Source organism: Melospiza melodia, chromosome 9 (genome assembly GCF_035770615.1).
Source record: "Melospiza melodia melodia isolate bMelMel2 chromosome 9, bMelMel2.pri, whole genome shotgun sequence".
Taxonomy (NCBI): Eukaryota; Metazoa; Chordata; class Aves; order Passeriformes; family Passerellidae; genus Melospiza; species Melospiza melodia.
The window spans coordinates 302318-325224 of record NC_086202.1 but is presented as its reverse complement, the minus strand read 5'-3'; the positions used below and the strand labels follow the sequence as shown (position 1 = coordinate 325224).

The 22907-nt window shown below is 37.1% G+C and overlaps 1 protein-coding gene across 1 annotated transcript in view; it reads right to left on the bottom strand.

Annotated features, from left to right (window-relative positions):
* Window positions 1-5073: 5073 nt before the first annotated feature.
* The window catches only part of CFAP46 (cilia and flagella associated protein 46), a 71629-nt gene continuing 53795 nt past the window's right edge, over window positions 5074-22907 (bottom strand). The window contains exons 45-60 of the mRNA XM_063162877.1: window positions 22307-22474; window positions 21416-21513; window positions 20651-20730; window positions 20103-20254; window positions 17980-18101; window positions 17518-17603; window positions 16404-16568; window positions 14661-14737; window positions 14052-14112; window positions 13925-13960; window positions 12545-12647; window positions 11246-11358; window positions 9017-9098; window positions 7006-7142; window positions 6416-6502; window positions 5074-5636 (exon numbers count right to left, since the gene is read on the bottom strand). Of these exons, the coding sequence (XP_063018947.1) occupies window positions 5500-5636; window positions 6416-6502; window positions 7006-7142; window positions 9017-9098; window positions 11246-11358; window positions 12545-12647; window positions 13925-13960; window positions 14052-14112; window positions 14661-14737; window positions 16404-16568; window positions 17518-17603; window positions 17980-18101; window positions 20103-20254; window positions 20651-20730; window positions 21416-21513; window positions 22307-22474 (1704 nt within the window). The 3' untranslated portion in view covers window positions 5074-5499. The remainder of the gene's footprint in view (window positions 5637-6415; window positions 6503-7005; window positions 7143-9016; window positions 9099-11245; window positions 11359-12544; window positions 12648-13924; window positions 13961-14051; window positions 14113-14660; window positions 14738-16403; window positions 16569-17517; window positions 17604-17979; window positions 18102-20102; window positions 20255-20650; window positions 20731-21415; window positions 21514-22306; window positions 22475-22907) is intronic.

The window sequence follows — 22907 nt, the reverse complement described above, 5'->3', positions numbered from 1 at the left end:
AATGACTCAGTGAGTGAAAACCAGAAATTATGGAAAAGATAACAGCAATCTCAGGACCCTTCTGGTGCTGGACAGCTCATGTTTCAGCATGAAATTAATCTCTCCTTTTAGGTCATGACATGCTACCCAGGAGGAAGTATTCCTTGTTCTTGACATCTTTATAATACGTCCCAGTGAACAGTTACCCATCATGTGCCTGCACAATGCTGCACTTTCCAGCTGGCACAGCATGGTTGTCTCTCTCTAGGAATGAGCCCACACAGGTGCATTTTCAAGGCAAGTGCATCCTGACATCAAGCCGATGAAGGGGCCTGTGGAGCTGAGGCCTCTGTGCAAACTCTGCTCAGGCTCTGTCTAAATCACCATCTCCTCATTCCCGTGCCTGCTGCTGTGGCTCACCAGAGCTGCTCTGCATTCATAGCTGTGTCAGCTCTTTCTCGTGGAAAAACTAACACACAAATCTGTTGTTAAACTTGTATATTCTTGAGAAAAAACCCTAAAAAAACAAGTGGATTTGGGCATGGGGGAAAATATTCAAAATAGCTTTCAAAAGTCATTTCAGTAAGAGATAAAATACTGAGGTTTGAAAGTACATTGTCCAAGCTATTTTTCATAGCCTCAGATTTAAAGAAAGGATACATATAAAGGTCATAAGATCAGCTCACCTCATCCTCCACTTGCAGGTATGATGGTGAAAGCTTAGGCACTGAATGTAGTGTTGGTGCACTTTACAAAATGTTCCTGTTCTTGCTTTGACAACAAACAGCACAGCTTCTCTGGGGATTCCTTACTGCTTTTTGAAGATACAAATGCCTTGACATACAGATTTTGTTTCTCCTAAAGCCACATGTACTGCAGAGCACTGCTGGAGGAGTTCTTGTTCCAAGTGCAATGGCATGGAGAAGGGTGGAGATTGTTATTGAAGATTGCTCTACCAGAAGTTCACCATAAACCAGATTATTCCATCATAGGCTGGATGCAGATTAGCTTCTAAATCATCTATTTGTATCACATTATAAACAGATAAATTAATGTAACATGATAAAGCTATTATAATTGCTCCTTTTGCAAATATTTTTGCCTTGTGTTTTGGTAAAAATGCACTTAACCACATATCTGAGTTTCTTTCACTTTTGAGTGATAAGACCTTGCCCTTACCCACACTGAACCTTTATTGCCAAGGGCTCTAAAAGCAAAAATGCAACTATCAATCAAACCAAGTTTGAGAAACACATTTTTCTCTATTTCTGATTTTGGATGAAATATTAATTCCTGCCTTTTTTTTTTTTTTTTTTGTTTCCTGATTTCTCTTCCATTCATTTCTTCACTGTGTTCAGAGCAACACCTCCAAAATAAAACACTTCTAATGTTCTCCTTCTGGTTGCTCTTACCTGCAGATCTGAAATCCCACTCAGAGGAGACTCCTTCCCCCAACAAATGCCCTTGCAAAGGAGAGAAGGGCTTGACAGTGAGGTGAGGTCTAAGCTTAAGCAGGCTCAGCATTCGCCGATGTTTAGAGTGTCCATGATGTTCCTCCACCACTATTCCAGCCTGAGTGTTCCCACAGATATACACAGGACAAATATATTTGACATATTTTTTCACGGTCTAGCTAGAGGAACAATATCCATATTATATGGCTAGAACATTTCTGTTTAATTATGACCTCAGTGAAACTGATTATCCAAGAAAACAGAGTCATGAACATTAACAATAATTCTCATCTCAATTATTAAGAAATATAATTTTAAATGATTGGTGAAGAGAAGATTCCTAGAAAATTTATTATAATGTTCTTTATTATAATACTTAGTATTATAGATTGTACTATTTTTTCTCTTTATTACATTATATTGAAGTCTCCTTTCCTATGTCACAAATAGTTAAAAATCTGTAAGAGAATTTAAGGGCCTTTCAGCAATTTGGCACACCAGTTTTATCTCAACTATTATCTAGCTGCATCAAGATATTAATGTAGTCATCTCTCTTTAGTCTCAATGAATTACTATAAAAATGTCAAACAATTAGATTATATTGGCCAACACAGCCCTGTTTGATTGAGTACAGATGTAGGCCGCGTGCCTTGAATCACACTGATGAGAAAGCAGAAGGGTTTGTGGAATTCCAGTGCAAATTTATTTCAACATGGATCCCACTTCAGATTCTAATGCCATCTTGCAATACTAATAACAAAAAAATGCTAAATAGGTATTTAGATGAAATAGATGAAATAAAAGTCAGTGTCATTCAGGAGAAATACCAGTGAACTCTGTTAGAGGAGAAAAAACCGAAAACTATAAAACAAGCAAAGAAGCCAGTGTGCTGGTGCAGACACAGATACTGCCCAAGGGCACAGATGTGACCATACCAAAGGAGCAAAACCAACATCTCCTTTGCTTACAGGAATAGCAGTGCTCAAATTCTGTTTCTGCTGGACCAGAAAATTTAGCATATGCTTTTGTGTCAGGAAGACAACCAGTGTACAGCAATACCTTGTTCCAAATGTCTCAGTGTTGGCTTCTGTGCCGTTCTGGTGGCCACTAGGACTGTGTGGACTTTTTCTGCAAACACAAACTGTGCATCCTGCTGCACATGTTGGCCCACCAGGGAGTGGCAAGGGACAAATCCTTACAGATGAAATAGCTCTCAGTTACCTGGTGCCCACACACATAACATGTGAAGAAAAGCTAAAGTTATGCTGTTATAATTTAAAAGCTAGAAACAGCTTCTGTTCTTCCATATATGATAAAAATTCGGAAGGCAGTGATGTCAGTGATATTTTGCTGCAGCAGACACACCATAAGAAACGCATGGAGGCAGGGTGCCTCCATGGTGAAATCTGCCTCAGCTGTTCCCACTCTGTGCCTGCACCTCTGTACCCACGGCTATCTGAGCTTCTTGAGCAGCAGTGCAGGAGAAAGCATGCACCTGTGTTCTTATCGACAGTGACAGCACTACTTGCTAATCATCAGAAAAAAATAATGCCCCAGAGAGGCTCAGATGCAGAATGACAAGGTAGGAACTCTATGTCAGTACCATGCATAACTTTGGTTAAAGCACTGTCAGGTTTACCCAAAGTACAGGTGGTCATCTGCACACCTCAGCTGCAGTGGACTCCACACTCAGTTTCTGCTCTGTAACCTACCTCGAGTTCCAGGCTCATGTAAATTCTGAGGACATGACAGAACTGCAAATATTTCTGAAACCCATTCTTTGTTCCATCAGGTAATCTTAGTTAATTCTCTTCACTGGCGTATTGACAGGCAATTAATATTCTGAAGTGAAGACTGTTGGCCTGCTACTTTTGAAAATGCTACTATCATGTTCATGAAAGATCCCACATGCTCTCTATCACTGGCTGAGAAGTATTCCATCAATTTATCACCTGAGTACCAATCTGGGTCTTCCACCAACCAGTAAATATTTCAGGGCACATTAGGCATGCCTTCAATTTTAACTTGACCACATCCTTAAAACCCATGCTGATAACTATCTGTCACTATATCCACATGAAGACACTGCATTTGGAGACCTGAATTAATACCCAAAAAGGACTTTAAGGGATGAGAGACTTCCTGGTGACTTCACAGTGATGAGCTGGTCCTTCATCCACATGCAAGAGAAGAAAGGATTTATACTCGTATAGGATGGTTGAATTCCCTCTGATACCCTATTTTGGGAGAGCTTCCAGATCTGACGGTACCAAAGCACAGGCTGGAAGGCTTAGAAGGTTGTAAAACCACAAAATTAGTGTTCAAACTCAAGATGAATGGTCTTAAATAATGATGGGAAGGATGTGTACACCACACTGAAACCTGCTCTGATTTCCCTGCCCATGAACACCTGCAGCAGCAGCAGCTGCTCTGTTGTGGTGCCTGCTCCTCTGCATCCCTGGCAGAGCAGGGACAGCAGCACCAGCCACAGCAGCTCTGCAGAGAGGGATGCACATGTGCCATGAAATCCTTGAATCACTGCTTAGGGAAGGATAATTTTAAAGAGGTTAAACCAGGGACTAAGGACAGAGATTCTCTTATTTTTGTTTGTTTTATCATTTTGTAGCAAACTTGCTGCAGCTTTTTACTGCAGACTCTTTAGAACCACACACTTTTCTTGGACAGCTATGTACAACTCAAATGACGTTCTTGTCCTAGAATATCATCAATAAATTCACCATGATTTTTTTCTTCCTCACATTTTTCAGATTACATAAATTTTAGCTGACCAATTCTTTTCATGCTAAAATATATTATGAAATGCCATTTCTGTTATAAAAGCTAATTGATAGCGTGATTTGTTATGTTGCTGAGACATAATTCAGAAAGTTATTTTAAAGCCCTTGATACATGAAATAGCACTAACTGCTTAATATTTCTTGTATGAATGAATACAGTGCATAGGAATGATGTAGTGCCACGTAGATGAAATATTTTCAGAAGCTCTTATTCTTGTTGTTTGGGCTTGTGCCAATGTCATTCGACAAGAGAACTCATACGTCCTAAGGTGTATCTACTCTAATTTATTTCTGGGTCATTAGTTGGTAGGATTTTTTTCCTCCAGGTTGCCGAACACTGTGCAATATTGTAAAAATTAAGAGCTCATAGTCAAATAAATGAATACCTTAGAATTATTTTTAAAAATCAGGTAAGTATTTTAAATTTTAAAATATTTTAATATTTTTATTTCATTAAAACAATTGACTGATTCATAAAATAAAAATAATTTCTCACTCTTGTGAAAGTCCAGATGGAGAACTGCATCTAGCTCAAGAGTCCCAGTATAAGAGCAAGTCCAGAGGAGGTCACGGAGATCCTCCAAGGGCTGGAGCCCCTCTGGAGCCAGGCTGGGACACCTGGGGTGCTCACCTGGACAGGAGCAGCTCCAGGCAGAGCTCAGAGCCCCTGTCAGGGCCTGAAGGGGCTCCAGGAGAGCTGCAGAGGGACTGGGGACAGGGATGGAGGGACAGGACACAGGGAATGGCTCCCAGTGCCAGAGGGCAGGGCTGGATGGGAGATTGGGAAGGAATTATGTTGGGAATGTTATTAAAGAAAAACACAGGAAAATAAAGAAAGCAAAAATTATCAACCGTTTTATTTAAGACTAATTTGTTTTCTAATTAAACTACAACTACTTCCACATAAAAAGATCAGTTCATTCAGAATAAGGTCACTTGGTAAACTTTCTAGCTATGTTTCTGATGAATTGTCCATGCGAAAATAAAATACATCAAGGAAATGTTTTTCCAAATGGAAGCACTGACATTGATACATTCCAATTCCATTCATGAATCAAGCCCACTTTTCTTTAAAATATGTTGGTACGTACCAAATTTTTGAAGGATTCACTAAGATAAAAAAACCTTAGAGCACTAACTGAAATTTCTGAGCTATATATGCTATTTTCCTGACATGCTAATATCAAACTGTCTACATCTGAAACAGCAATATGCACATTTTCTTAATCTCACCTCTCCTTAGATCAGTATGAAAATATTGACACAAATTACATCAGAATTATGTTGGGTAAACCATAGAGCACACAGTTAAAACACGATGGATGACTTGCAGGAGGATCTGAGGAAGTGCAAAGAGTCTGCTCTTCTATTTTGTCTTCAGGAGAGCTGCGAGAATCTGCCTCCACTATAAAAATGTATTAAAAACCATTGTTATTTCTGAATATGACTAAATATAAGAATGCTGTAAATACTATAATTTAACACATCTTCTCTTTGATTAATACTTATGGTTCTTTAACATTATTTTAAAAATATTAACAACGGCCACTATATTGAAGAAGCATTTTCTGAAAAAGAAAAACAGAAAACTAGGAAATATTTCTGATCTGAGTTCTTTCTTCAATTCTATGACAGTTCAAGCTATAAATAAAATTAATTTTATTAAACCTTATTTTAAAAGATAAGTCTTGTACATTGAAAATAGCAGTACAATTTTATAGACAGTATATTAGAAATTGTTTTACTCAGAAATTCTTCCCCTCTCTCCAACAAGATGCCAGATATTTCTTATGTGTAGTATACCCTGTACAATGCAGACTGTCTAAAATCACTGGAGATCCTACTGATATTTTTGCAGTTTATAATCCCATACCATTTATATTGTCTATGTTGTGCTCCTGATTGACCTTGTTAGTCACACTACCTTATTTGTTCAGTGGAGAAAAAATTTTAGCCTTTAGTCAGCTATGTCAAGGCCTCCCCAGAATTTTATTTATATAAAATATGGCTACTCCAATTATGATATTGTATCAGTGGTCCTCTGACTCCCAGCTCTTTTAAGTAGTTTCAGAGAAAATTGTAATAGCTCATCTGTAAGGTTTCGCTTACACCTGTGAACTACCGATCTAAAGGTTCTAGTTAGTGTTTATAGCCAGTCTTTATACTAAGCCTTTTAATGCTTACTTTTCATGGAATGTCTTTTCCCGTGACTTCTACTTTTCTGAAGAACATGAATTGTCTGCCCAGTCGTTCTACCAAATCTTAGCAAATCTGGAAAGAAATGTTAGTTTCTGTGAGTTTTTAATGAAAGTTTTGAAAAACAGGAAAGTATCAACCATACAGTCTGGTGCTTTCACCATGAAATGGTGAAAACCATGAAATGGTTTTCCATTTAAAAGGCAATGAAAAAGGGTATCTTTACAGATTTGAGCAATGTATCTGTGCAGATATAAGTTACATCCAGGGGATTTTTTCCCCATGGTTTATGTAACTAGAGATGGCCATGTCCTGGGGCAGTGCTTCTCACCATATAAATCCTATTCTTACCACATGACCATAAACAACCCCCCCCACCAAATCTGCTTTAAGTAGGTTATTGTTCTGTGTGAAAGATCAACCTGTCCAGCACACGGTGGCTGCTGCTGCAGTTCACCTCCTACACAAGCTGCAGGCAGAGTTTGGTGAGGAGCAACGAAAGGAGAGACAGGAGACAGGCAGGTACACACAGTCCCTGGAGCGACACTCACACCAGCTGGGGCAACACAAACACTCACTCTCAAACAAGGACTCCAGCCTTCCTGCATTCTCCTCCAAGCTGGTGTACCACTGCGGGGCTACTACGGAACCAACACCTGTCAGGCTTAGAAGCATTGCTGTCTCTGTTGGTCTCTCTAGAGCAATACGTGGACAACTAAAGAAAGAGATCAATAATATATAAAAATACATAATATATAAAAACGCATAGTATATAAAAATATGACTAAATATACAATGTTTTTTGATAGAAGGAGAAAGAATGTCTAGTATATTTTCTTGTACGCTGATCATCAAGTGTTTTCCAACACTCATACAGCACTTTGAATTTAATACAATGAGTTTAATACAATGAATTCAGGTAACCTTCTCTCAACATTTTTTCATTATGCAGTTTTACCACAGGATTTACTCTCTTGTCATGTTACTGTAGTTCTGGACATCTCTGGAAATCTGAAAGGAGTAGTATGACCCTAACCTTTACAAAACACTGCAGAATACCTTTTATAAGACAGTCAAAAAATTGAGACTCAGATGTGAAAAGACATGTTTAGACAAAAAATATTGCAGGAATTGAAATCTTGTTCTTTGTTATAAGTATGGTGTTGACTCAGATGCTTAATAGCAAATCATGTGCAATGTGGGTTTCGAGTTTTTACTGCTGAATATTTCGGCATCTTTGGCAAAATTATTTTAGTCATAAAAGGGGAGTGATACTCTAACGTTGAAACTGCAGTAAATAGAAGGTTGCACTTTGGTTTTATTCAGACTTGCTTTTTATAGTAACTTCATCAAAACATGATAATGAAAGTTTTCGGCAATCTTTTGGGGTGATGCTATCTGATTGTCTATGGAGTTTATGTGACTCATTTTTTATATAAATGTTATTCTAAATTTTCAGGAAGCTTTTGGACTTAAACATGTAACTCTTATTGATAAATTCACTAAACGATTGAATTGAGATTTCAAAATCTCTGAGTTTGAAAAACTAGCTTAAGGAATTGTGTTTTGGTTTACTTTCAGAAATGGCTGTTTGGGATCAAAAAGGATATCAAAAAATACCAGGAGTTTGTTTATACACTCAGACATCTGCATATTTACATATGCCGATATGTATATAACCTATTTTACATATAACTAGATTTAATTTATGCATTGTTGCACTAATTAAACAGTATTTTTTAGACAATTTTTTTCTATTTCTTCTTCACTGAATGAATAACTAGAACAGTCAATATTTCTGTCCCCAGGATGTGCTCTGCTCGCCTGCTGCCCAGGCACGGTGCTGGCCCAGCCTCAGGGGCCTTTCTGCAGGGCTGTGCTCTGGCTGCCCCTCTCCAGGGTCACACCTGTGTCCAGCATCACCTGGGCACCAGTGAGGAGTCTGTCATTTGCTCTTGCTAAATTTCATGTCCCTGCTGATTGCCCAATGCTCCAATCTATCTGCACCCCCTGCAAGGCATCTCATCCCTCAAGAGTATGATCAGCTTATCTGAAAATTCAGCATGGTCTAAATAATTAATGAATAGAATTAGGATATGCTAGCATCTGTCAAGAATTCACAATGGACATGCAATAAAAGAATGTAAAACCTGCCAACTTAAAAGCAATGATAATAATGAAATGCTTTTAAAGATTAAAAAAAGCTGCAATTCATACAAAAAAATTCTGAACAGGTTATTTTACATGCTATAATAATTTGTTTAAATAAAAATCTGATTGTTAAACTTGTCCATGTATGAACCCTCAGAGGGACTCATAGCAGTTTATCTGTCAAAGGAAAATTTAGGTATTCAATTAGAACATTTTGAGAATCTTGTACTCAGACTTGTGAGGTATGTGTAATATAGCAAGGTTTCTGTGTCATATTTTCTTATCATTGTCTTCTAACAGAGCTTTTATCCTATTTAGTCCTAAAAAGAAGCTCTTTTTCTTGCAGAAGTAAAGGATAATATTCATAAGTCAAAATTTTAACTTTTCTTTGAAATAATCTACTTTATTGTGGACTTTACTGAAACTGACTTTACCTACCTTTTGTGGACATCAGCATTGGCAATTCTTTGGTAACTTTGCTGTGATCTTACCAGATCCAGGAGAATCACCAAACGGCATTCTGGAAAAAAATATAGCAATGGTGTTCGCACCGATAATAATGCCCAGCATAATAATTAAAGTAAATCAGGCCTTTTGTAAGTTAATTACTTTCTTGAACACAGTCTAAACCACTAGTATAAAACCTAGATATTTCAGCTGCAATTGTCAAGTACTGTGTGAAAGTACACTAATAGTAATCCTAGCATTATTTCATGTAATTTTGCTACACTTTTCCATCATGTTTTGCAGGATTTTTTCCCCTATGCCACATTAGCATAATTGTTAATGAAGTCCACATACCATCTTATTACAGCCAATGACCTGTATGACCCAACTGTAGTTATAAACTCTTGGATGTTTATGGTATGCAGGTATTGAAATTTTTTTGTACCACAGCTCCTCTCCACAAAGTACAACCAAGTTACGTCCCTAACATACCTTATTTTCCTTAAAAGTCTCCAGTAAAACAAGTCAGAATCCTCTCAGAATTAAAAGGTTTTGTCTACTGCTTGGTTTGCTGTAGCTTAAATCTCTTCCTTATTCTCCTATCCCAAGCAGATGAGAAGTAAATTACTTCTCTGCCTGCAAAGTCTTAGACACACTTAAAACTTCTATCACATCTCCTCTCAATATGTCAATCTTTCCTCTGAAAGCATGTTTTAAATGCATATGAACATATTAATACCTACATATTTATTAATAAAACTAAGCACAAAAGCTGTGGTACAGCCTTTTGACCACTCCTAGTGTTCTCTAGCAGTAACTTAGTCTATGTGGTTGATGTTTTCCTCCTGGTGAGACCTTAGGAATATTATGTAGAGTGGGAAATTATTTCACACAGCTTGCACGTGACACTCCTCTATAGCTACCCCATACAGACCTTGGGGGTTTTTTAACACTAGCAAGGGTACGTTGCTTAATTTGTGATCCATCTCTTGAGTCTGCTCTGTAACTCTGCCCCTTAAGCAGTCATACCTTATTAATGATTAATTGATTATTTTCCCTCAAGCATAATATCTCCCACTAGACTCTCCCAAATTACACTCCGCATAAATTTGCATCATAATCTTGCATTTCAGGATTTGCTAAACCACTGTATTCTCTTTTCAGTCTGGTCTCATGCTCAGATTTAGCAATTATCTATTTTATTTCATCATGTACATGACCAAAACAAATACTTCATAATATTTGGTCTAGGTTAGAGCTTTCAGGAATCTCAGACAGAATTAATCCTGGCATATTTTAAGAGTAGGGAAAAGGGCAAGGTTTAACAACTTTCCAAAAGTTGCCAGACCTGTAAATATTTGGTCTATGGACATCTGAAATACCACCTTCAGTCACGATCCACGAATCCAGAGAAAACATATTTTCTTATTTCTTGTAATATTTACATATAGGTAATAAATCACTTTTAAAATCAAAGCTTCATAAAGAAGCTTCCTGTTTCTCTACAGGGCTTCACAATCTGATGTGTACTGTCCTCATGTCTTTCACATGTCAACACAATAGAGCTACCCTGACAAATTCAGCACAACTCTGAAATCAAGCTTCTTCCAGATGTGCAAGGAAAACAGGAGGAGAAATGAAGAATGTTAATCTGAAAAACCAGTCCTGAATCTAAGCCTTAGGTTACAACAGAAGGACTAATTAGTTGTGAAGAAACAGAGAAAAATACCCTCTACAGAGGGTACAGAGACTTTACAGAATCTACAAATGCTCTGTAATACCAGAGTAATCCTTCAGCACTAACCTAGCCCTGATGGACAATTCTTGCTTGCCCCAGCAGAGACTTACAAATTTTGGCACTTGAAGTGGCACTGCAGAGGTTGTTCTTACCATTAAAAAATATCTTGCAACCAAATACTAAATTCCAAAGAAAATTAGACGGTTTACTGAGAAAACCATTAGATATTGACTTAATTTTTGAAACCTAGGAAATCCCAACACATGGAAAGGAAGAAGGACTAAGCTTATTTGTGAGGATTTATGAGAAAGCTGTGCAACAGAATAAAACCTACATAATACAAAGGTTTTCTGACTAAAAACCTTGGATCTAGAAAAAAGCCCTTAATTGCCAATATCAATATTGTGATAATGATACAATAGGACACATCTAGGAATAAAAGTTGGTGTAATTAAATATATTTCTCAATTTGCTTAGCTTACTTGGAATGTTCATAGCCACCAACCAATTAAGCAACACATGAGACATGAATCTCTCCATCCCATAGAACAGAAATGCGCTGCAGCTTGTCAGCAGCTGCTCCCATTCAGCTTGGCTGAAAGAAGAAGGAAGAGAATAAGTTACTTTTATGTTACTCTTTTACAAGCATACTTTTCAGAAATTATTCACAGCAAACAGTTCAGTGTAATTTACTCCAGGAATAATGATAACAAAAGTCACCATGCAAATCAAGAAGATAAACATGGCTGCAGAATTCTGTGCAGTATAATAATTCATATGAATTATTAATACTATGTCCTTGTATTAAAATGATGACTCAGTAACATCTCATAGTGTGCAAGAGGCATAGTGTATTTTTAGATAAATACCAGCCTCTCCATCAAAAAAATAAAATTTTTAAAAATCATCACTGTATGTACGGTACAGCTTTAAAATAGAGTCTTTGTCCAGCATTCAAAGGGAGCAGTCGTGTGTATGCCCACCAGGACATGAGTAATTGGTTTTTAAAAAGAGATGTGGGTAATCAGGCCAGCTGGCAGCAAAAACTGCACTTTGATAATAATGATCTTTGCAATTTTTATGAAAAATAGTGGAGTACCTACTCAGAGGTAAAATTCCAAAGGACTGACTGCTGAACTAGCAGTTAGGAAGGAAGGTCCAGTGATGGGATGGCCACGTTATCTCATAGGGATTGTCACTGTTTGACCTCTTGAGGTCCCTTTTATTCCCCTGTGGCTATGATCTTAAAAGTGAACTATTTCTATAAAGAACAAAGTGTGTTTATGAGCAGACTCGATAGAATGGCAGTAGCTTCATGGTCAATGTTTGAATTTGGAAACTGTGTGCTGTACCTTCACTACTCTGCTTCTGAAATCTGTGCTCCCATTTGCAGTTGGCTGAAGATGCATGGAGATGCTATGGTTTTATGACTCGGATTTGCAAACAATTATGACCAAAGCCAGAAATTACACTTCTGCTCACATATGTGTATTCATCAAAGACTGCACCAGAAGACTTTCCATCAAAATTAGATTATTTACATATATAGCAACTCTGACAAAACTAGCCTGCTTAAATCACTTTGCAGCACTCTGCTTCAGATCCCTAAAATATTCTGTCTACAAACCTAGATCTGTGTTTGATACAACAACAATGGTTTGCTATGTGTTTATCAGCTCAGCGAAATGTGATCCTATTTTATGGACAAATTCTCTGAAAATAGGCACAGTTTTAAACAAGAAATATGGATAAAACAAGAAAGCAGACAGAATATTACATACCTTGGAGCACACATATGGCCAATGACACCTTCCCACTGCACTTTAAATAGGGCACGGTATTTTTCTAGTATTTCCTGAATTTTTCGGGAAGGACTTAGAGCTTCTGTAACAACAGAATTTTATCATTATGAATGTAACATACTACAAACTACTTTAGGCAATCTCAATTTCAATAACTTTAAAATGTCACTATCATATTTATGGGGTTTTAAGTCATCATTAGATTTTATGTTCTTTGAAACCTAAGTCTGGCTTTTAAGATTAAAACAATTGTGACATTTTCAGAACAAAATCAGATGCCCATTTGAATGGTGTCTTTTACAGTGAACAAGGATTATTTGGTAGATGGGTTAAGGACACAAAGAAAAACTTTTAGGTATCCTGAAAAAAGGGAAAAGAATTGAAAACCAGTACTGCTTATAAAGTTCTGTGGCAGAGGCTCAGAGAGGACTTAAGTGGGTGGATAAACTAACTGAGTTTCTAGAGTCCTGATTTCAGAAAACAAGACTCCAAAATTACCCCTTCTCTCCAAGGACATTGCACATTTAATGATAAACAATCTTCTCCTTTTGACTATATTTTCATACTAGTATAAAAGTTAAAATCAGATATTGAGCACATGAAGTGTTTTATATTGATCTGCTCTGAAGGAGAACTACAAACACATGGAGACACACTCTGTATGATACTGATTGTTCTGTGGCTTCTTTTGCATGGTGTTTAGAGTTAGTAACTATTTCAACATCTGAAGGGAGCCAACAAGACAGATGGAGAAAGGCTATTTACAAGAACATACAGTGACAGGACAAGGGCAAATGGCTTCACACTGAAACATAGTGGGTTTAGGTTAGATATCAGGAAGGAATTGTTCCCTGGCAGGGCTGGGTGGGAGATTGGGAATTGGGAATTGTTCCCTGGCAGGGCTGGATGGGAGATTGGGAATTGGGAATTGTTCCCTGGCAGGGCTGGATGGGATATTGGGAACTGGGAATCCTTCCCTGGCAGGGTGGGCAGCCCTGGCACAGGTGCCCAGAGCAGCTGTGGCTGCCCCTGGATCCCTGGCAGTGCCCAAGGCCAGGCTGGACATTGGGACACCCTGGGACAGTGGGAGGTGTCCCTGCCATGGCTGGGGTGGCACTGGGGGGAGTTGGGGTCCCTCCCAACCCAAATCAGTCTGTCTTTCTGGAGCTAAAACCCTCCATTAACTGTTGGTTGTGCTGTTGCACACATGCACCATATACAGGTCATAAGCTGTGCTGTTCTGATGAAAAGGAATGCTTTGTTGCCAACATCTTGATGTCATGACTTCATTTTTTGGTACAAAACAATTCTAAATTCCATTGGTAGATCGTAAATAAAATATTATTTAATATATATTACCTGCTTCTCTTCCTTCATTATAGGGGTCCACAATATCTGATAAACAGTTAATCACAAACAATGTATTCAAACAACAAAAGAAGGAAATTTAGCTGATACACTTAGCCAATAGGTTGTGAAAGGATACATTTTAAATTACGTGTATCAAGAGACAAGCAATTAGAAGGTAGATCACGATTAATTGATGCCTACAATTAAAAATAATACTTATGTTAAAGCATCAAATAATACTAACAGTATTGCATTATTTGTGTCAAACAACTAAGAGAAAGACACATCAAACAATTGACAGAGTTTTGAATCTGGGTTTAAAAGCATCATGGTGTTCAATTATCAGTGGAAATTAATAACTATTCTGCTTTAGGTACAGTGCATATACATATATTACACATATATACACACGTGTGGGCACATATATAGATATATATGCAAATATAAATATAAATTTATAAAAACATATGCAATAAGTATATAAAATACAATTTTTTTGCAGAAATTATTTTCAGTAACTTTAAACAGCTTCCTTTGTGGTTTGTTAAATATGTCCCATTTAAAAAGTGTGATTCTTCAAAGAAAAACTCCTTGCAAAATCAATAGGAAGCAAGATTCTTTCAGACTTATGAGACACTCACTCAATTTCAGAATTCTAGCACACATAGTGAGCTTTTATGCAACCCACTTTCACACTTTTCTATGCAAGTTCTCTGGTTATTTACAAAAAATGTGAAAAGTTCACCATTTGGACATTCTTTTTCTGTTGAGCTTTTGTGGTTTTTTCTTTAGATGTTTCAACTTTTTTTTTTAATTCCGTTTCTGTGAAAATGAAAAGAAAAAAAATTAATGTATGAGCAGCTTCGCAAATAAATGTCCTTGAAGGACTGTACATATTTAATATCATTAAGTAGTAGTAGTAATAGTACTGCTAGCAGTAATAATAAAAATAATAACAACAATAGATTACATAAAAATATAAAAATTCATTTCAAAACACAGCAAGGTAAGGATCCAAGCCTTCTTGCCTAAAAATGAAGGCTTTAAAGTGAAAAACAAGGAGATGTGATCCCTTGGACATGAAATGCTTCATTACACTGCCAATTTTGGATAGGGTTGAACAATGATCATCAAAGCACTTTCTAAGTAGTTTACCATATCTATTAATTGTTGATGTTAATGTAATCACTGAAGTTTCTGTGGGACAGATCTAAAGGAAAAAGGAAGTTTCATATTTGAATTGGATTTTTTATTTCTTTAAGGGAATTTTAAAAAGCATAGAAAACTGTCTTATGTTTCTCACTGTATATATGATTATCACCAAGAGTCCACCTCAGCCAGTTATTGCTGAGTGCCCTGCAAGTTCATGGAAGCTTGAGATCATACTGCTCATCTGCCACAATTGAAAGAACAGAGACTTTTCAACTCTGCTTCCTCTCATTTATCTACTTCTAAAATTATGTAACCATAAGTTCCACTGTGAAAAAGGGAGAAACAGAAATAGAAAAAACCTACATGCTCTAAAACTTGTATTTCTAAAAGGCCTGTAATAGTACATAAAGTAAAAATATGCTAATCTCACATTACTTACAATTCTTTCCCTTTAGAAAGAAGGAGTGAAATGAAAAAACAGAATAGGTTATACTGGAGGCTAAATATTACTAAATATTACAGATATGGACACAATACAAATACCTCTCTAGAACAGAATAGTTTCATGGTACAGAGTGAGATTTTCTATACTTGGTCTATTTTTTATCATGGACCAACTAGTTTTAATAATTTTATGTGGTTTTCTCTACCTATGAGAAAAATGCAGCTTAAAATTTTTAACTTTATTAATAGAAGGTATCATTGATTCATACAAAAATGGCTTGGTGCATTTATTACTCACTTCTACATCTAAAAAATTAGTTTTAAGATGCCATAAGGAGAAGTTTAGGCGCTGCCAAACTACGTTATTTAACCTCAATTTGCTAGAGTTTATGTAGGGTCTAAGTGCCAGCAGTAGGGAAAGTCCCTAAAGCCTGTGGGGATTTGATTTTGCACAGGTGTAGCACAAGAACTGAGAGGAAAGATTTCAGAGAGTAAAATTTTACATTTGGTATTTAAAGCAAAGTCTTAGAGTAGCGATAAAAAAAAATTACAGAAGTGTGAATTCTTACTTCCTTTTATTCATTGCAGCTGAAAATAGCTTAGAAGATTTAACAACATGCTTGTAAGTTTCTTTACAGTTCTAGATCCCGCTGAGTTTTACATAATTCTGTAATGTGTCATTGTTTTTTGAAATTAGCTATCACTGCTCATATAATCAGCCTGTACATTACTGAAATAAGTCTACTGCTCTATCTAGTCCACCTAAGATACTGGAAACCTACTGCATGTGCTTGTCTTCCAGTAAAATATACACCACAATTCATATTTAAATTTTAAAGTATCTTTTTTATGCATCATTATGCTAAAGGAAAACATATTTATCTAATAGTACCTGACTCAGCCCAGTGTAGTCGATTGTAGAGAAACTGTAGAGAAAAATCTCTGGAAAGAGAACTTATTCCTTCATCCTTAAATACACTCAGAGCTTCCAAAGGCAACTCCATCAATAATGTGTCCCCTAGTAATACCACAGACAATCCTAAATCCAGGGGTGTATCTAAGGAGATTTGACAGAACATGATCGAGATTTAGTTCTCAGTTTGTCTATAAACAATTGCAGTTAGATGCAAAAACCTGTTTCCTCCATTGTATGACACGTGAACTTCATTGTACTGTGGATTAAGTGCATTAAGAAAAAATATTTCTTTTTATATAATTACTCTTAAGATGTTGTCAAATTTCTATGCACTTGTTAACACCAATTCTTCAGAGGGAATAACATCCCTGAATTAATAACCAACCATCTCAGGTCCAAGTTCAGGTATATAAAATACATTCAGGAAAACAATATTTGGAAATGCAAAACTGCCACAGAAGTGATTGGTTACAAAAAATAGAGTTGTAAAGGCACTCTTATCCAATACTGTGTTGTTCTGTAGAAAAATTTTGTTTCTGTTATTTAGGGAAAAAAATACTAAATATTATGATGGCAATATTTCTGCTCTACAGAGAAAGAGCGTATGCATGGGAGACAATTTATCCAGTTTTTGCAGATGTGTATTCTTGAGATGTGTTTAGAGACATACTGTAGCATCAGGTTTGTATGCAACTATCATACTGTGAGAGTCCATAAAGCTAAAAGCAAAAAAAAAAAAAAAAGGACAAAACAAAGACATTTACTGATCTACCGACTTAAGAAAGTTCTTTATTCTAGCTCTTCTCCTGAAAATTGGTTTGTGATAAAGCCATTCATTTAGGTGTCTACAGACTGTATGGTTTGGAAGACTCTAAATAAATGCAGAAGCATTGCTCCAGCATCTAAATCTGTCTTTGAAAGTATACTGAAACATTTGACTTGATATAGAAAATAAAACAGAAAAAAAACAATGCTAAAAAGCCTTTGTCCTCTCCTTGTTTTAAATAAAATTAAAATTGAAATTACTGGATTTTAGTATCAGTTCACACCCATACACACAGACACACACACAACTCAAGGGAAGACATACCCTGCATTCCACCTTGTTTGGTGTCCTTATCTCTCACTTTCTTTTTTCCTGTTTCAGATGCTGAAACTGATACACACTGGGATTCTCTGGGAAGAGGAAATTATTGGAAAATATTACCAGCTTCAATTTCTGCATCACTTTCAATGAAATTTTACATAAAGGACACTCTCCCTTAGAATTTCCTGTCCTTTAGAAATCCCATCTTTAATCATTTTAATTATACTGTTGCATCTTGAGTTTCAACTTAAATATAACTTAAGCTGGAGAACAATGCTTCTCAGAAATGGCCATTTGTCCTTCACATTGCTCAGTCCCTTAGTCTGACATATCCTGACTCTACTCTTTTTCAAGACATGGAACCTTCATTCAACAGAGTATCCTTTCTAAAATCATTCTTTTATTTGAGGGACTTGAGTCACAGGTCTGTTTTCACAAATGATAATCAAAGTCAATATATCTTACCTGATAGCAGAAAAATCAAACTGTGACAAGGTTGGTTTCAGATACTCTTCCATCATTTCTATTATTTCAGAGAAATCTGATGTCAAATCAAGGTCACTATCACCTGCTTTCTCTGTTGGAGTCTTTCACACACACAAAAACAAAAATTAGAATACTTTCAATCTCCATTCTTGTTAAATACCATATTATTATATACACATTTTGTAATATTTTAAATCAGAGACTAAATAAAATAGTGTGAAAGATCATAAAATGGAAAATACAAATATAAGAAGTTGGTTTCAAAACTACTTTATTTCAAAATTTTGTACCAGCATTTTGCAAAATAACATTCGAATTACTAGAAGGTGTCAATACTTACTTACTTATTAATTTAAACAATTAATATACTTCAGTAATTTCAATGGAAAATGGCAGAAAACTACAGCAGAAAGAAATTATAATGTGTTCCTTTAAATAGTGAGAAGAAACTGTATAAGGACAACTTTAAGAAGTGAACAGAAACTGTATGATGAATATAGAAGAAGCAAATGAAAGCATATGGAGAGATCAGTGGAGCCAATTTAGGGAAAAATTAATCAGAATGAAGAAAACGGAGAAAAAGAAAATAGAATCATGCCGGAGAGATAGACATTGAAAACTGAGGTTTGTAAAATCAGCCTAGATGGACAAAAATCCACTAACTGAACAAACTCAACTAAATGGTGAAGAATGTTGCTATTAATGAATCAAATCCTCATCCAAGGCTTGTGTGGCTCAGTATAGGGTGCATGCATAAGTTCTGGGAGTTTAATTCATGTGCTTTTTAAAAATCTAAGTCACTTGTTTTTTTCACCTGTTCAACGTGACACTATCTTAGCACCTTTTTTTTTTACTTACCCAAATACAGCGATCTTTGCAAACTTGCCAGTACAACAAAGTCTGGCCATAGGCAAGAGAAAGTGATCATCAACACTCCAACCACCTGCAGTACTTGGTATCTTAACCGAAAGATGGTAACAGGATGAATAAATCAGAATTATAATTCAAGAACCAGATTCATCAATGTGCAGGGTAACCCAGACTGTTACTGTACCCTGTATCTCTATGTGCCCAAAATCGTCACTGTTCCTTTCAGGCCCTGCAGCCAGAACCAGAACCACAGGGCACGGGAGTGCCAATGCCTGGTAAAAGTCATCACCCAAGCAGAGCTCTCGCGTGCCGCAGCTCTCTCGCCTCTCTCCTGCCCCGTGGCCTTTGCTGCGGAGCTGAGGCAGTGCAGGAGGAGGCTCCCTTTTGCATTTTCTCTCGCATTTCTTTGGGAGGTTGCTATGAGAGCCTCCCCTCCCCGAGAAGCTGCATTTCACACCGCAGGAGTGCCAGTCTGCAGCTGGCACCCAGAGAGAGGGGCAGCCTGGCCCTGCTCTGTGTGCCACCCAGGGTGCTCAACAGAGGTGAATCAAATCCTGCATTTCACATCCCGGGAGTGCCAGTCTGCAGCTGGCACCCTGAGAGAGGGGCAGCCTGGCCCTGCTCTGTGTGCCACCCAGGGTGCTCAGCAGAGGTGAATCAAATCCTGCATTTCACATCCCGGGAGTGCCAGTCTGCAGCTGGCACCCTGAGAGAGGGGCAGCCTGGCCCTGCTCTGTGTGCCACCCAGGGTGCCCAGCAGAGGTGAATCAAATCCTGCATTTCACATCCCGGGAGTGCCAGTCTGCAGCTGGCACCCTGAGAGAGGGGCAGAGTGGCACTGGTCCGTGTGGCCACCCAGGGTGCCCAGCAGAGGTGACAAGGCAATGAGCTTCCCCAGCCAGCTGCCCTGCTGTCTGCTCTTGAGAGCAAGGCCCAAGTGCCCGTCGCCAGAAATCTCTGAAATTTGGCCCATTTTCAAGTAAACTGATCTTAACTGCACCATTTTAATTCTGATTAACTACCGAACATTCCAAAGATCCTGAATGACAAATGCAGCAACTGTAGCACAGTAAGATTAAATTCGGAAGCAGAGTACCAAGCATACAGTAACTGTGAAGACTAGGGATGCCACACTTGGAACAAACTGAAAAATTCTGCATAAAGAATGTCTATCATATTTTTAGTACATGTTTTTCACCCGATTTTAAATATAAGGTACTAAAATATATTACCACATCTGTTTCGGAGACACAGTCTTTCAAGTTGTGAATAAGAGTTTGTTTAAGATGATTCTTCATCCTTCTGTCCTTGTAAAGACGCATTTTTTCCAACAAAATACGAAACACATCAGGATTCACAGGAAATCGAGAAACTTTTGCCTGCACTGTTAAAAGAAGGATAACACCCTTGTAAGAATATATTTGTATTTGAAGAAATGATTGCATAAACACCATCAGTTTCTAGTCATGGCATTATTTGAAAATAAAATCTAGATAGATAAGCACAAAACATATACAGATATGTACAATGAAAAAATCTTATTTATTTGTAACAACTTCAGCATTGAACTACAAACAAAAGTTATAAAAATTGTGACTAGATACATGACATTTGATAATGAGACACATATTTATGAATTTATGTTCCTTGGCAATTAGGAAGAGTTAAAATTCATTTTAAAAGTATCTAAAATGTTTGCTAACTGCAACAGTGAAAGACATGAGCCCTCTCATAACATCAGTGCAATGATTTTTGTCTCTTAAAAGTAAGAGGTACTTACCCATCCGCTGAGGGGGTTTTCCTTTCTGCTTTGCAGTACTTACTTTGGGCACCTCAATCAATGAACTGTACAACTGTGATCTGTGGAAACCAGAAAAGTGCTGAATAGATTATTTGACTGTCTAGCCTTGTTTATATGACTCAGATTTATTAGATGAGTAATTATTGCCCTCTAATTTAATGTGCTCACAAATACTCTCATGATGCAGTAACTACCCCCACCCTGGATGCAAAAACCTGCAAATTCTAGCTGGAACAAACTGAGAGTGGTAAGGGAAATTCTTTTATCACTGTGTAACCAATAAGGTAGATTTCTATTTGTCCCATGACAAGTGTTAAAGACCTTTTAAATTGGTGAATGCTCTCATAGTCAGTTGCTCAATTTATGAGCTCGTTTATTGCAGCTAATTAGGCTGCTATAATCAGATAATTAGTGGCTTTATAAAGCTAAATATGACCCCTTCTAACGTTTCCAAGAGCATAAGCAATAAAAGCAGGAAACTCTCAATAGAACTTAGGAATCATATTAAGAATGGCTTGAAACCTTTCAAGTGACTCTGGGGATTTGAGAGATAATTAGGGAAATGGAAAGAACAGAAAACATAACATTGAGCCACAGGCAGTTTTATTTATATATTAATTAGTTCATTATCCTAAAATTCAAGTCCATCAAAATTAGAAGTGAAAGGCAATATTCAACCACAAAAAAAAAAAAGGACTATATTTGTAACAAACAGTGCTAAATCAAAATTATGAAATTTTATACCTGTCTTCTGAATGCTGGAGAATAACTATGCAGAAACTGGATGGCAATTCATCCACTATATTAAAATGTTCAACAGGAATACAGAGGTTTCTCCATGCCTGTACAGTAGTTCAAAAGCACTATTATTTTCATAGACTTTATAAATCCCATTCTCAGTTCTTTCATTAGAAAATTGATAGTTATTCTAGGAAAGAATGTATTCAAAGTCCACACAGTCAGCAGAGGTGCCAGGACAGTAGGCTCTGTCTGAGCAACAGGAAATTCTGGCACAAGCTGTGCAAGGAGCTGTGGGGCCTCCATTTCTGGAGATAATGCAAAAGCCATGTGGACATGGTCGTGGGCAACAAGCTCTAGGTGGCCCTTGCTTGAGGAGGAGGGGTTTACAAGACGACCTTCAGAGATTTTCTATAACCTCAACCATTCTATGATCACGTAATTTTTGTGCAGTGCAGAAGAACTTATAAATATTATTTAAAACAAATACTTTATCTTAGTCCACTCTCCATACCAACATGACCTTTACAGCCACTACACAGTTTCTGAAGTTAAAATGCTATCAAACAATAGCAGAGTATTAGCAAAGGAAATTATAGAATAATTCATAGTAATGTTTACTTTTGAAAAAAGTTTTGCTAGAGACAGTTCACCAACAAACACTGTATAAAATTGTATTTGGTTTACACGGCAAGACGTTGATAGCAGGGGAAGGTGCAGGGGTGGCTCTTAGAATCTCAGAATTTTTCAGGTGGGAAAAGCCCTCAGGGACCATCAAGTTCAACCACTCTCAGCACTGCCAACCCACCACCAACTCATGTCCTGTACACACACATATATCTCTGTGTGCATTTATAGAACATATAATAAACCCCAAATAAGTAGCTCAGAAATTACCACTGAATTAGCAGTCAGCTGCTGTTCCACACATTTTAGAAGATCACTTGTGTTTCTGTTTTGTTTTAACTGATTCTGCAGATGCAGCAACGCTGCCAGCTGAGAGCTGCTCGTGTTGGACGTAGCAGTTAGAAGGATATTCTTCATCATCACAGACACTGAACAACTCTGCAAAATTTTTACATCTGTTTATTTGCCTTCACAAAAATAAAATGAATAAATATATAAGCTATGTTTTTATAATATAAATCTATGTTGAAGAGAAGCTCTCTACCTTGAAAGGTGAGATGAACCAGCAGAAGACTGCTGTTTGTTTTTACAGATTAATGTAAACAGTCTGACAATAACTAAGGAAGATTTCTTAAATATAAATAGCTGGAATTAATTTCTTTGTCTGCATTTACCATCAAGGTTCCTGCATTTAGTCATCTAAGGTCTACATGGAATGGTAAATACTGTGTTCTTAGCTTAGCCTTTCAAGTAAGCTGAGTCTTTTCTGTTTCTGTGCTTTCCTGTATCTGTGCCCATCATACCACACAGCAGACTTCTACAAAATGCAAAATAATGGGTAAGACGATATAAACTTTTCTTTCAGCAAACA